Source organism: Lepidochelys olivacea (assembly GCF_965140295.1).
Source record: "Lepidochelys olivacea isolate rLepOli2 genome assembly, chromosome: 17".
Lineage (NCBI taxonomy): Eukaryota > Metazoa > Chordata > Testudines > Cheloniidae > Lepidochelys > Lepidochelys olivacea.
In genome coordinates, this window is record NC_140427.1 from 4,010,267 (window position 1) to 4,025,392 (window position 15,126).

The window sequence follows — 15,126 nt, forward strand, 5'->3', positions numbered from 1 at the left end:
AAAAAGCACAAGGCAAGTGCTTAAACCCTTCAGAGACTGAAACGAGTTTAAATATTGATACATAGGGCATGTCTACACTAGAAAATTAATTTAGATTAAAGTAGGGTGTGAATTTAAAGCACTATACCTGTTCCTGAATAATTCCATGTATGGACATTCTTGTTCAGGAATAGCTCCAAGGGTAGATGAGCCTTTAGTTCCCGCATATGGTCAGATACCCCTTCTCCTGTCCTGTGTGTGCCACTGTAATAGTCATTCATTCCGATTGTATCTTCTGCCTTTTTATCAACAAAACCAATTCCTCTGTTTCCTAGGTTTTTTTACCTGGCTTTTTGTCCAGCAACCTTTATTACAAATACTTGAATGATCTCATCCATTCAGTACGAGGAGATGAATTTGCAGGGGGAAATATTGCACTGACTGTACAAGGCCCCAGTAGCTCTCCTGACACTGAGCCTCATACAACTGGCTCTGATGGTTCTGTCTCCCAGGTAAAAAAAAAAAAAATTTGTTTTACTTCCATCCTAATAGCAGTTGTGGTCATTCCACAGTGACATCACCAAACTTGAAGAATTACATGTAAAGAAGCTTTGGTTAAGGGAACATTTTCATGTATTTAAGTCACATTTAGCTTTCCTTCTAAATTCTATATTATAGTAGGAAATCTTTATTCCACCTTATTGTCTGTCTGAAATCCATCAATAAAAGTAATTTACATTGCAATATTTAGTATAGCTCCTATTCCTAACCAAAGTTGCGCCTCTTACTATAATACTGTTCAAATACTGCTGTGAGACGTACAGAAAGTACATCATCTTTGGTTTGTTAAAAATAATTATTGAAGAAATTAAACTATTAATGTGCAATAAAGACTTCCTATTACAATTTGCATTATTAGACAATGGTTGTCATTAGAAGTGACAGCAATAGTACACAGTGGTATCTGAAATACTGTAGGTCTTCCCTTAAAAAAACAAAACAGTATCTATGATGTGTTTTATCTGCTGGAAAATGCTGACTTTTTAGTGTTGACAACTGTGAATAAATTGCTGTGTAGTTAAAATATAAACAACGCAAGTTATGGCTCTTAGGTTTTATTTACAGTAGCATGGTACTTTACAACAATCTAGTTCCAGTAAATGACAGCCAGACATTTAACCTAGGAGCAGAACATTTCTTTTTCAGGACAAAATAGAGACAACTACTGGCATAGAGAGAAATAACAGTGAATATCTAGTATTTAGGTTTCTATGAAAGCAGAAAGGACCCACCAGATTATGTTGTGCTTTATTCACCCGATGTCCAGTCAGTTTAACTGGTTAGAAATTGAGAGTCTCTCTGGACTTCTAGAAAAGAACTCTTGTGCCAAACTCTACTTGTAATTAGCTGAGCTACATGGTGGTGATATCTGAGTTTGGGCTCCTATTTGTATATGGTGCAGTTGAAGATGACTACATTGTGAATAATGACTTAAAAGATCTGTTGCTGAGGCAGGCAGAGAGCTTTTTAACAAAACACTAAATAAGACTAGTTTGATTCTTCTGTAAACCATTTGGAAGTGAGACTGCAACTGGCTTCCTTTGACCCTCAATTGCTTTCTAACTTCATTGAAAAATGAGAGATTAGATTACATTTACTTTTGTTCAGTGACTTGGTGAAAGTACAGTCTTGTTTTATCTCAACTCCAGGTTTTTCTGTGCTTCATTAATGGCTTCTCTGGTTCTTCACCCATTTCTCCCCCCTTAGAATGCAGTTTTCTCAAGCTTGTGCCATGTGTTGCATTTATAAGTGGGTCCAGCCTGAGAAGTGGCCAACAGAGCAAAGCACATCGGGGAACTTTTCTCTTGGCGAATGGCAAACACATTTTTAACCTGGAATTGTCTATCATGAATGAAATTTTAGTTCACATTACATTCAGATATGGAACAGGGGCAGCGTATAGCAGTGGGCTCCAAGTTACCAGAGACTTAATTCACTTCAGATATTGAGCTTGGCTTTACGGCAGAACAGTTCCAGAAATCCTGCAAAACAATTTCCTCTCAGCCGAACCAAAGTAATAGCAATAACATCCACTGCAAGCAGATACTGACATGGTTTGAACACCCTGTCTGATAAACGCGGGTGTTGGGGCATAAAGTCACCAGGGTAGCCTGCCAGATCTTGAAAAGCTGTGCCGCTGAAAAGATCTTCTACACTTTCCACTGCATGCAGCCAATGAAGTGAGCTGTAGCTCACGAAAGCTTATGCTCAAATAAATTGGTTAGTCTCTAAGGTGCCACAAGTCCTCCTGTTCTTTTTGCAAATACAGACTAACACGGCTGTTACTCTGAAACCGGACTAAATATTGTAGAACAAACTGCGAGGAATTTTGCAATATAAATGGCAGAATATGTTAAAAAAATAGAACACTGTGTTTAATGGTGTAGATAGTTATGCAACTGAAAGAGTATTCTCTGTTGTGTGCTTCCACTTTACATATATCAGGGTCTCCCTGCATGCCTCACTAGCCTGCTATGAGGCAGCTACCATTAATGTTTCCATTTAAATATAGCATGTTAGTGAGTTACTGTATATGTGCACTCACTCTCACTCACATGTTTCTGTGTTTTCCTTAAGATGAAATAAGCAACTAGCCTAGGAAATGCATGATTTGTTCTGTGTATGGGAAAACATACTACATGTCATAGGAACCATGTATTTCCATTGAGGATTAATCCACATATTTACCAAGTAGATGGCTGGAATTAGGGGAATTTTTTAATAGCTGCAGCTTTTGAGAGAGCTCCCTGTTTTAAATTCAGAAACAAATATATGCATGTGCACACACATCCACTCAGTCAGCCACTCTTTTTAAATAGATATATTCTGACTTAGGTATTACACATTTTGCTTTTTTATGCTCTGTTCATGTAACTGTACTTTATCACTGTCTGTTTAAAAACTATGTCACTTACTCTGAAATTCATATTTTGTGGGGTGGAGGCTGTAGAATATTTTTGGGCCTACTTAGAAACTTTGAACTATTTTATAGTGTACAAGAAAACTAGAATATCACTTGACCTGGTGTGCTAAGTGGCTATTAGTTCTCTGCATTTGGCACTAATATTTAGAATTTCTGTTGTAGTCCAGTGTCAAAAAGGCTAATGTTAAAATCCTGAAAAATTTTGATGAAGCAATAATTGTAGATGCTGCAAGTCTGGATCCAGAATCTCTATATCAACGAACTTATGCAGGGTAAGGTTTATTCAGTGTCTATCATTCTTTCATGTCTGTGCTTCACCTTTGTTTCATTCTTGTTGTGTCCCTTTGTATTAACAGTGCAGATAGATGCAAGCTGTAGCACTCTTGTTTCATTCCAGTAGACTATTACAGTTGTAGAGCATTAGTTAGATGAAAAATATTCTTCCTCTTCAGGTAACTGTGTCTGCCTGCCTCCCTTTTGAATAAAGCAAGCTGTAACTCACAGTGGAATTTGGTCTGCTTCAAACTTCTAATTTCTCAGCCATGGGAGCACTATTGAATTTGAAGTTGAACAATAGTGGTCAACCTTGAGAAAGAGGTTTATATTTATATCTCCCAGGGAGAGGGAAATATGAGTGTCAGCCCCAATGCCTGAAATGCCAGTACTGGCATATATGCTGGGCTTGAGACCCCTGAATTAGAGGCCCTGATTTTTTTCCTTTCAAGTAAATCTCACCAAATAGTAATTCTGTGAGGAGCCTCTCAACACTTTCAGCAGGTTAGAATATTGAATCTCTCCAGCTTGATGGAATCATTCCACCTTCCCTGGCCTCTCCCCCAAGGGCAGGTTCAGTCTTGATCTCATACAGGATAGTTTCACTCTATGTGTTTATTCTGTTTTATTCCTTGAAAGTAATGGTTATTTAAATAGTATGATGCACATAGAAATGTCTTCATGTTTGTGACTCTCTGACCAAAAAAAATCCACCAGTTGATAGTTTGAACACTAATAATAAAAGCCCTTACTTTAAAAATTATTTTAAACTGCGCTGTGTTGGTTCCAAGATGTTTCCCCTGCCCCAGAAATAAATTTAGTATTTCCTGATCTCTCACTGATAGGTATTGGATTAGAAGGAAGCAAGCCCAGAAAATCTCAATAGAGCAATGTGCACCCTTGATTGTCTTCCTTCCTCTCACTAAATAGAGAAGAAACTGTTGCTCTCCATAATCCCAATGGATTGTGCTTTTCTTCTGCCTCTTAAGTCACTTCCTATTATGATAGTCATCAGAGTACTGGAGAAGCTTCTGTTTTCTGCCTCTTTTCCCATATCTCTCAAACAGAGATGCTTTTTCTATGGCTTATATCATAAAAATGTGGATTCCTTAAAATAAGGGGTCAAGTGTAAGGAAGTTGCTCGTTGCAGATATAACAAAAAATGATAGCACTTTTTAAATTGGACTTGCCCCTTTTTTGCTACTTTATGAGGTATAAGGAGGTCATGAAAGAAGGTGTCCTGGAAATGTAGTTTTTTCTGCTCCTTCCGCCCCCCTCCCCCCCACCTTAGAAATATCAGGAATGTAAACTCTGGTCATCCCGAGTGTTCCCAGAGGACTCTCTGATTCTAGGAGATCTCAGGGAATGCATGTCATTAGATCTTGTGTTAATTGAAGGGACAGAAATGTCAAATATTTTACAAAGGTTTCTTTTTTCCAAAATGTTAACTAGCCATGGAAATTATGTATGTGTCAGGAGAAAGTTTAAAACATCTGACTAAAACCCCCTTCCAATCTCAACTGCTTAGCTTTCACTGTCCTGGTTCCTTTTTGTGTTGTCTGTGTCTTACAGGCTAGACAGGATCTAAATTTCTAATGTAAAGAAGTAAATACTTTTGGGAGATGGGGCAACTTAATCATAAAAAGCACAAGCCAACTTTCTTTCATTTTCAGGTCACCTTTAACTTAAATCAGTTGTTCCCTAATAATTCATTTTGATGGCAGCAATTGGGGCACTTACTGACACAGACTTTAATGTGGTACAATCTAATCATTTTGAGGTTTGTACCTCTATTGAGTTTCTAGAAATGGATTCCGTAAAATAAACTTGGGATTTAGATGAAAGAGGGGAAATATCGGGATGGTAAAATGTAGCCCTGACTGTTGGGCCCAAGCACTTCTCAGCCATTGTAGAGAGCCTTTGCTCTGCTTCTACTGGACAGTTTTTCACATTGTGTCCCTGGTTAACATGCATAGCTTTGTCTACTGCCTCTTGCTGCAGGAAGATGACATTTGGAAGAGTCAGTGACCTGGGACAGTTTATCAGAGAGTCTGAACCAGAACCTGACATAAAGAAATCAAAAGGTTTGCTTTCTCCTTCCTCCTTTGCATCTGTAAACGTTTAGTAGCAGCTGCCCTCTTCCTTGCTTGCAACAGCCAAGATGAGCAGGATTCTGCAGTCTCCAGAGCCATTCCATATATGTTTGTCAAGCAGAGGGAGGTGCTTGAGGGACCGTCCTGTACATTCAGCCCACACTCATTCCCCAGCCAGACCCTGCTTTCCTGCTCCAGCAGGACTTCGCAGCAGGAGGAGTGTTGTGGGCAACCTCTGGGATTTGAACTATGGACAGAGCCTGGCAGGGGGTGGGAAGCAGCTAAAAGCTGAGCTGATAAAACCTCTTATGCACTTGAACTTAAAAAAAGGGCTTCGCTTTCTCAGCTCTCGGCCAGCTTCCCACCCCACTGTATCTGCACTCATCCTGTTCCTCGGTGTGCTTCCAGAGAGCTGTAGCAGAGGAATGGGCCTGACTCAGTGCCAGGCCTCCCCCTAAGTATCTGTCTTCCACATGTGCCCCATGGCATCTGCACTGCTCTCCCCAGCACTAGCAGCAGAGTCTCCCAGTCCCTGGCCTGGATGTGCAGATAGGCTTTTCCAGAGTAGGGCGACGAGGATACTTGGCTGAGTTTACTAATACTTGCCTTGAATGCTTTTTCCTTTTTTTCTCAACAATAAGGGTCCATGTTTTCACAAGCTATGAAGAAATGGGTGCAAGGAAACACGGACGAGGTATGCCCTGTTTTCAAGCAACGTTTTTTATGAGTGTAAAAATCTGGATTTACCATTCCAATTACGGATGAAGAATATTCTCTGGTTCTCAGTCCTGACCACTTTCTTTGTCTGACATTCCTCCAGCGGTCTAGCTCATTAACAGTCCTGTACCAAAAGGTTCAGAAAACATAAATGACCTCCATGCAGTTGAGAGAACAGTTCGATTTTTGGCATTGCCAGCTGGTTGGCTTAACTAATGTAATTGGTAACTACAGGTTTGTAGTCAGGGATTTTCTATTGTCTCTGAAGGGAACAAACTGCAAAAGAAAGGGGTTGGGATTTCCAGATAACCAAGCAGCATTCATTCATTTTTCAAGTGATGGTCCCCAGGTGTATTCTGTGCACATCACTCACCTGAGTCTGGAATTTTTTTTTGTCCAAGTGGTGTCCGTTGGCCTGCACATAAGCCGTAGCCCTTTTCATGCTCCACACTCAGGGCATAAAGGATGGTGCAGGTCAACGCCTCTCCAGTTCTTTCTTACTGCTACGTGATCTGAGTCAGAATCTTCAGTGTCCTCAGCTCCTTTCTACTATGTCATTGCTGTAAATATATTGTATATAGTTAGGTTTTTTAGCAGTGTTTAATATTTATAGTGTAGTCTAGCATAGTATAGTTATATAATGTGTCTCCCCCCACCACCCTCGTGGGGAAGTCTGGGATTAAGCTCAGGGTCCCGGTGCTCAAAAACTGTTCTGCCCTCGCTCCTTTTCTGTGAGCAGTGAACATCAGTGCTCTCTCTATTGCCTGTGTGAGGTTCACATCTCTGCTAAGTGCAGCGTCTTCAACTCAGAGCCCGGTATTTGGATGGGCATTGGAAGTAAAGTGCTCATGTTCCAGAAGGGTGCAATCCATCTTTAACCACCGCAAAAATGACTCTAGGAGGAGCTATTATTCAGCAAAATGGAAGCATTTCTCCGTTTGGGCTCAGCAAAACCCCTTGTCCCCAGAATCAGCCGGGATCCCTGCTGTCCTTGAATATCTACTTACTCTTAAGTCTTTGGGTCTCGTGCTCAGTTCTCTTTGAGTGCATTTTGCAGCAGTCAGTGCTTTCCATTTTCCAGTGGATAACCGTCACTCATCCTGTCACAACTCGATTTCTGAAGGGACTTCTCAGATCCTTTCCACCGCTCGTGAAGTTCACACAACAGTGGGACTTCAATTTTATTCTGTCGTCTCGCTAAACATCCCGTTGAGCCTGTAGCTACATGCTCTTTGGTCCAACTGTCTACGAAGGTGGCCTTTCTGACCGCTAAAACATCAGCCAAAAGAGTCCATGAACTGGGTGCACTCATGGCAGACCCACCATGTGCTACCTTTTACAAAGAAGAGGTCTTGTTACAGCCCCACCCCAGAGTCATCCCTAAAGTAGTTTCCAAGTTTCATGTGAGTCAGGTAATCAACTTACCAGTATTTTTTCCTAAATCACATGCCTTGGATGAATAAAGGTGGCTGCATTCTCTAGACATCTAAGGCCCTTTTGTCTACAAAAAACAATGGACATTAGACTTACCTATTTGTTTCCATAGCAGAGAGATCAAGGGGTCAAACTATATTGGTGCAGAGACTTTCAAAATGGATCTCTGGTTGTATTACTCTGTTACCAATTAGCTCACATTCCCCCTCTGGAGGGGGTGAGGGCTCCTTCCACCAGAGGGCAAGCAGCCTCTGCAGCATCTCTGAGAGACCTACCCTGATAGAGAGATGTAGGGCAGCTACTTGGATCTCTTTGCATACCTTTACAAGACATTGCGCTCTGGTTGACTCTTCCACTATGGATACAACTGTGGGGACTGCAGTATTACAGTCAGCTATCTCTATGGTGTCCTCTCACCCACCTCCTCTCTGACTGCTGCTTGTTAATCTTCCATGTGTGGAATAAACATAAGGTCCATCACTTGAGGAAGAAATGGAGGTTCCTTACCTGTACCTGGAGGTTCTTCAAGATGCGTGGTCCCGATCTGTATTCCACTACCCACTTTCCATCCCCTCTGCTGCCGATTGTTTGGACTGTGAGAATAGGAACTGGAGATGTGCCAGCTCACACCACCCTTTACGCTATTGGTTCAGAGCACAGGGAGCTACAGCGCACGTGCAGGCCAATGGATACTGCTTGTTTAAAAAAAAAAATATTTTTTTAAAAAATACAGACTCGGTCACATGGGGCATATGTCTACCCAGGTGTGGAATACAGATAGGAATCACACATCTTGAAGAACCTCCAACTACAGGTAGGTAACCTCCATTTTTGCACAGGTGGTGATAATTGTTCTATAGTGAGGCTGTAAAGTGACCACTGCATCTAGCTTGAGGACTAGTGTCCCCTCTTCAGGACTGATCAGCTCCCCATAAAGTAAATCTAAGAATCTGCCTGTCACTGAGATGGGTAGATTAGCACTGTTTAGAAGTACTCCTGTTTTACAAGGTTTAAAATGTGACTGTAGTAAGAGCGCTTTTGGACCTGTGACTCTAAGAATTAACAATTTCAAACGACTTACACTCAGAAACCAGTTTCCTTTGTTTTAGGCCCAAGAAGAGATGGCTTGGAGGATAGCAAAGATGATAGTCAATGATGTTATGCAGCAGGCACAAAATGACCAGCCTTTGGAAAAAGTTACAAAGGTAAATACAGGAGCCTCAACCATCTTATTCTTTTCCAGTCTGACCTAGGCCAAACTTTGGGAAGAATGGAGCTTTTGCACACTTTTCCTAGTGAATTTGATAACTAGAATGTGTGTCTGTATGCTATGCAAGATTTCTTGAGAATGCTCATGAACATGAAATCAGCTTTTCAGACTATATGACTGGCTTGCTTGTGAAAGAGTTTCATGGCTGAGACACCAAGATATTAGGTGCTTTATAGATACCTTTCATAGAAAGCATCTGTCCATAGTTGCACAATTACACAAGTCCTCTCGTGTTCATTGTTGTTCCTTTGGGATCTTTGGTAAACAATCTTAATTAAAGAAGTTGTGTTGTTACGATGGGTGATTGATACTGGAATGCCTTAGTTAAGTTCACACTTGCTATTTCAAATTGATGAGTGCTAAAATACTTGCCTAATGTACCAATAAAACATGTAAAAGCTTGAAAGCTGTTGCTTATTAGTCACACCAACTTTATCACTGTGCTACATTTATGGTATGAAGAAATAGGGAAGCCTGGTAGATTTGGCTTTGATTTAGAATTATGTTTAAGTGTTTAATTATTTTTTAAATAGCATTTCTGGTTTTCTGCAGTCCCACAAGATTCCAGGTTCTGAAACAACCTTTAATGCAACAGTTTCATTATGAAACAATATAATTGCTTGCTGTATTCCTCTTCACTAATCTCTTAGTATTGGTTGTCAAAATTTCTGAAGGCCAAGGGTAACCTATGAAATCTACCTGCATCTCTGTACCATCATCACCAAGGAGTTAAATATCTACTCAAAACATAGGTTTATACCTCTAATTTGTGATTGTCGTCTTGTTTCTGGAGGCAGTGATATGAGTGACTTATTCAACAGTCCCTCTACTTAAATTTGTCTGTAAACAATCTAATTCCAGTCTGAGTAGATGAAAAGGTCACCTGAAACACACTAACATTTTAAAAATCAGTGGCTACAGACGGTTGGAACTCAAATTAAGCAAGTACAGTTACAGTATTGGAAGTTTCTCCCTCATCAAAAACTCTTTCCAGCCAACTTTGTGCAAACATTTGCCAACACCACAACTGTCTGTCCCTGTACTAGATGGTTGATCTGTACAGTTTTCAGCCACCTTGTCTAGAATGAACTTTAATTCTGTGTTTCCTTTCCCAGCTATGATTTTAGAAATGCCAGAGCAAGAAATCTGGTTTTCTGCTTTTGAAGATAAGTGAACTTTTTCCCTTTTGGTGGAGTCTTCTTTAACACAGCCAATGAAAACAAAGCACTGTTACTTCAGACAGCTGATACTCCCTCATCCACTAGGGAGGAGGAAAAGGAGCAATCCTATATCTCCTCCACAAAGTACAAAGTAATGTTTTTTTTCTACTGCACGTGGCATTCACAATAATGAAGGTTTTAAAGAGATGAAGAAGCGATTCATGAACATGTCATTGGAAAACTGTGATCTGCTTTACAAATACTTTACCCCATCTCGGAAGGACTGTTAATCACAATATCTGCAATGGGACATGGGCCACACTGGGGAGGGGAAAGGCTTTGTTGTAGTTTCTAGTTCTACTACTACTCGTAATTTTTAAACACGCAACTATAAAGGCCACAGGGCAACTTCCCTGACCTTACCCATTGGAGAGGTCAGCCTGAGATGAGGAATACGTTGGCAGTGAGCTATAACAGTTACATTTTTCCTTACTTGAACTAGATGAGTATTCAACTGTAAGATAAATAAATACATTTTACTTCCATCATAACAGCATTCATTTTGAAAGAAGCATAAAATGGCCAGGAGTGAAGACTGGACAATGTATCTCTTTCTGCCCTTAGTCAAGCTGTTAACACTTGCATACACGCATTCCTTGCTTCTAGTATGCAGAAAATTTACAAACCAATCTCTCGCCTGTGCAGCCCTCCATTTCTGATTCATGGCTCTGAGTCCAGCCCTCTGTGCTGAGCGGACTGTGCCCAGTGGACTCTGTTCCATTTTCTTACTTCTCTCTCATGCAGGTGTAAAATAACTGCCATTATGCGTTGCTTCCATTTTCCATTATGTGCTGTCATCAGACCGAGACAATATCTATTCCCAGATGTTTGTTTTTAAGGAAAAAGATCGTTCAGTTTTAGGACATTTTGCCTTTATTTCCCCTTCATTATTTTCAGCATTTGCAACTTATATAGCCTTTGTTTTAAACAAAAAGCCACAGCATCTACCATACTTCTCTCTTGGTCACCAGACCAGTGAGGGGATTCTGCAGAGCATCTGAAGCACTCAAGTTGTCACTCCGTTATATTATCGCTGTATTTTTTATTGTGAAGCATTTCTGGTTTGGGTTTATTTTATTATGATTGCTTTTGTTTTCTCAAGACTGTGCAAAAAATCACTTTATAAAAATTCTCAATCATCTCCAATGTTCAGAAAGTCTTGATTGACTAGCAAATATTATTCTGTTGCAATATTTGACTGTATAGCGGCACACTGTATTGTCTAAGAAGAAGCAAAAAGGCTGTGTATAAGGTTTTTGGTACTATGTACCACCTCTTATTTCTCTCATGCCCAAGTATTCATGGACTTAAAACATATTATATTTAATTGTTTTGATTTAAAATATATAAATATTAAAAATTGTGTCAATTTTCTGTTTTGATGGCATTTGATTTTTTCCTACATATCTTTTATGCATGGGTCTCCTCTTTGCTTTTATGGGGGGAAAAAAAATCCTGAAATGCCTCTTTGGCTGGTTAGTTATGGTGGGCCAGACTTAGTGTCCTTAATGGAAATGCCCATATATTGGCTAGTTTAAATTTTTTCCTGGTGGAAATTATGCATAGAAGTTTAGCAAAATGAAGTTTTTAAATACGATAAACTTGGTCTCTTAAAAGAAAATGAAGTATCAATTTAGAAAAGCATAGAATAAGTACCTGTGATGCTCCTGAGGGAATCACTGGTTTGGAAAACAAGCTTTTGAAAGAGTAGAAAGACTTAAGTTGTAACAGTGAGATTTTTCTGGGGGAACTGACACCCTAGAGCTGCCCCGGAATAGCACTCAACATCACACTATCCATGCAGTGGTACAGGGTGGGGAGCCAACAACCTTTGCAATGTCCTGGATACGATATGAAAATTGAGCACAGCTCCTAACAATTCAGGCTTATGAAGTGTGTCTCTCTTCTTACCTTCTTGTAATGTAGTGCTTCTGACTGAAGCAAGAAGGCTTCTGTAGAACCATGACTGCTAGAAAAAATACAGCTACCATCAAACACTGACAAATCCGTACTACATGCATATGCATCAACTTAGAAAACTCAGGCGATTGATCCTTTGTGCTTTTGTGATTTGAGATTTGTCTGCAAGTCTGTGATCACCTTATGCCCATGTCTGTTGTGATTTCGCATATGTATGACTTCACAGACTCTCAGTTACAGCTTTATCGTTATAGTGGTAAAGCATCTTTGATGCATGTCACATCTTACTGATACGTTTCAGTGGAAGTCCCTGATGATGTGACATTTGTAGTTAAACTGAGGTTGCAGAAGCTATGTACTGTTACAGCAAGTGAATGGAACATGCCAAAGAATATTTACTTGGCACACCGCAGTAATTAGTTGCTGAGTTTTCAGTAACTTACGACTATCTAGGCTGTCTACAAGAGTATATCAGAATAAAGACCAGTTTACTCTGCTTAAGTTCTAAGATGGTAGAAGACTAGTGGTGAGGAGCCTTGTGTTTTTATCATTGGAGTTATTTGTTTAAACAAGTTTTCCTTCCCAGCCCAGCTTCTGAGGGTTTCTGCACTTAAATCATAGCAACTTGTCACAAGCACAGGATTTTGACTCCACTGCAGGATCACGGAAGTTGGCAGGGAAGGAGAAAAAGCTTCCTCAAAGTCACAGTGGGGCATTGGAAGACAGACACTAACACCGTATTTTGTGTCTGACTGCCTCAGAATCCAATCTCTTCCTGCTGGGAAAGCCAAGACTTATCACTGAATCCAAACTGCTGTCTCCCAATATTAGCCATTTACCGGCTTCAGAGGAAATGTAAACTCACCAGGTTCAGGTAAATACATCAAGGAAGAATAGCGTGGAAGCAAAGGCCCCGACCTACACACAGAAATGGCATCAAGTCTTATCTACCAGCCTTCAGGAGCAAAGCTAAAGCTCTGTTGGCTGTTAACCCTTAGTCCAGTGCTATTGTCTAGACTGTCTGTCAAATTAATGCTTATAGGTAATATGACTATTCCTGTCTAAGCTACTTAGCTCCAGCAGTTGGCAAACATTAAGCACTGTTCAAGAATTAGGCTGTTCTCAGCTACTAGGGAAGCAATAGTGGCTGTTGCCTCATTCAGGGTGTACATATATTAATCCTTTCTTTTCTCTCCATAAAGCACTCAGAACTTCTGTTATCCACTGACTTCTAAAGTTGCAATATGAGCCTCTATTCCTGTGGGTGTATTCCACTTGGGCTGTGCTGGAAGGGAAAGTTATCGGCACCCAGCCCGTTTCGTTCTTTATGGTGAATGTCAATGAACTGCAGGTCCATTAAATCTCCCTATGGATCAGTTTGGCTGCTCATTTAATCAGGGTCTGTAATGAAGATAAGATACGAGGAGATGCTCTAGAAAATATGATATTGAACCTTGTCTTTGTTATGCACTTTTAGAAAATGCCACCTCTAAACTATGATGAAACAAATTAAACTGAGTCATTTTTCTTCTTGGGTGCTGGCTTGTGTAGCCTCTTACTCTGACTAATGCTCCCCAAAATCTTCTTTTGTTTGCATCACAAGTCAATATCTAGTTTTTTGGGTTTTTTTTCCAGCCATCAAACTGTTACATCATGGAGAGTAGCAAGGTGTTGCAGATCACCCTCCAGTCTTCTAACTGTGCACTCCTCCACCACGTGTTGGACGTGGGAGACGGCTACTGCCTTCTTGTGGCATAACGCAAAACCAAAGGAGACAAAATGCAGAACACAGGCACGTGTCCTAAACTCCTGAAATGTTGCCTTCCTCTGCACCTGAATTTCAGGGGTGATAAGGAGGCCCCTTTTCTCAATGGGATTTAATGGCAAAGCTCACTCTATTATTCCCCTTCTGTTCTCTCTCTCTCTCTCTCTCTCTCTCTCTCCTGTTGGGTGGGCATCTACCTAACTAGCATGCATTCATTCATAGCAAGTATGCCTGTGGTAGAGAGGCATCTTTGAAAGCACTACCTTTCCGCTGTAAAGTGGATCCTACATTGTTAAATTGAACCCTGCTGCTGCTTTGGAGCCCTCAGTGGACCGGGCACTATAGATGCCAGAGCCCTGTCTGTTCCTTGCTGTAGAAATGTGCGTCAGCACCTGTGCTGTGCAGAAATGCTTATCACTGTGGAGTAATTGTAAACTGCTGCAGTGTCTGAGAACTGTGAACTCCTCTCTGTTATAATGGGGTGTTTCTCAAATGGAACAATGCTAGTTTAGCTGTCAACTATTTCTCTAAAAAGCTCACTTTATCTAAATCCGATGAAGGCAGCTGTAGCTCACAAAAGCTTATGCTCAAATAAATTGGTTAGTCTCTAAGGTGCCACAAGTCCTCCTTTTCTTTTTGTGGATACAGACTAACGTGGTTGCTACTCTGAAAACTATTTCTCTGTCCATTTTAGCACCAGCTTATCCTACAATCTCAAACTGCCTCCCTGGCTGCTGGAAGCCCTAGGTTCCCCTTCCCCACTGCTATGTAGGCACAAATCTGCTGCCTATTGAAAACTGGTACTGTGGGCATGATACAAAATTAATGGGATGTTTAAATCAGAATAAATAATGGCAGGGCTCTGGTTCAGATTGCATTGTTCGTTGTCATTTTTAATTCTTTTTAGAGCCTCAATTAAAAAAAAATTAAATGAAGCTGCCGCAGAACTTGTAGCCTACACTGAAGAAAGGTGTATCAGCCAGGTACCTTGCTCTAGTGTTGTCTGGGTGGGGAGACACTCCAGGAGGACGCTTCTTCAGATCCTATCATATAAGCAGAGAGTTGCAAAGCTAGCTATGCAGAGACAGCAGCAGTCTGGGTGGTGCATGGTGGGAGCCAATGACTTCTTTCCAGCTGGAATGCTGTTTGCCTTTTCCATAAATGCTGATGCTTTTGACACAAGCCTAATAGTTGGGGATAAACACAGCCTAAAATCAAGCTTTACATCAAGGCATTATTGAACCCATGTTCTCAAGGGGACGCGTAGGAGAAGGATGGCCTACTCGTTAGAGCATGAGACTGGCCTGTGGGAGATCTGTCTTCAGTTCCTGCTCTGCCACAGACGTCTTGTTTGACCTTGGGAAAGTCACTTAGTCTCTCAGGTCCTGTCTGTATAATGGGAATAATAGCATTTCCCTACCTCACAGAGGTAGGATGAGGATAGGCACAGTAAAAATTGTGAGGTGCTCCAA

At 40.8% G+C, this 15,126-nt stretch overlaps 1 protein-coding gene across 3 annotated transcripts in view; it reads left to right on the forward strand.

Annotated features, from left to right (window-relative positions):
* LOC311532342 (A-kinase anchor protein 10, mitochondrial-like) overlaps positions 1-15,126 on the forward strand; it is a 54,883-nt gene that overhangs the window by 25,450 nt on the left and 14,307 nt on the right. For all 3 annotated transcript variants that reach the window (XM_084650713.1, XM_084650714.1, XM_084650715.1), the window contains exons 10-14: positions 315-491; positions 3,125-3,234; positions 5,237-5,319; positions 5,970-6,022; positions 8,589-8,684. In XM_084650713.1, the coding sequence (XP_084506839.1) occupies positions 315-491; positions 3,125-3,234; positions 5,237-5,319; positions 5,970-6,022; positions 8,589-8,684 (519 nt within the window). The remainder of the gene's footprint in view (positions 1-314; positions 492-3,124; positions 3,235-5,236; positions 5,320-5,969; positions 6,023-8,588; positions 8,685-15,126) is intronic.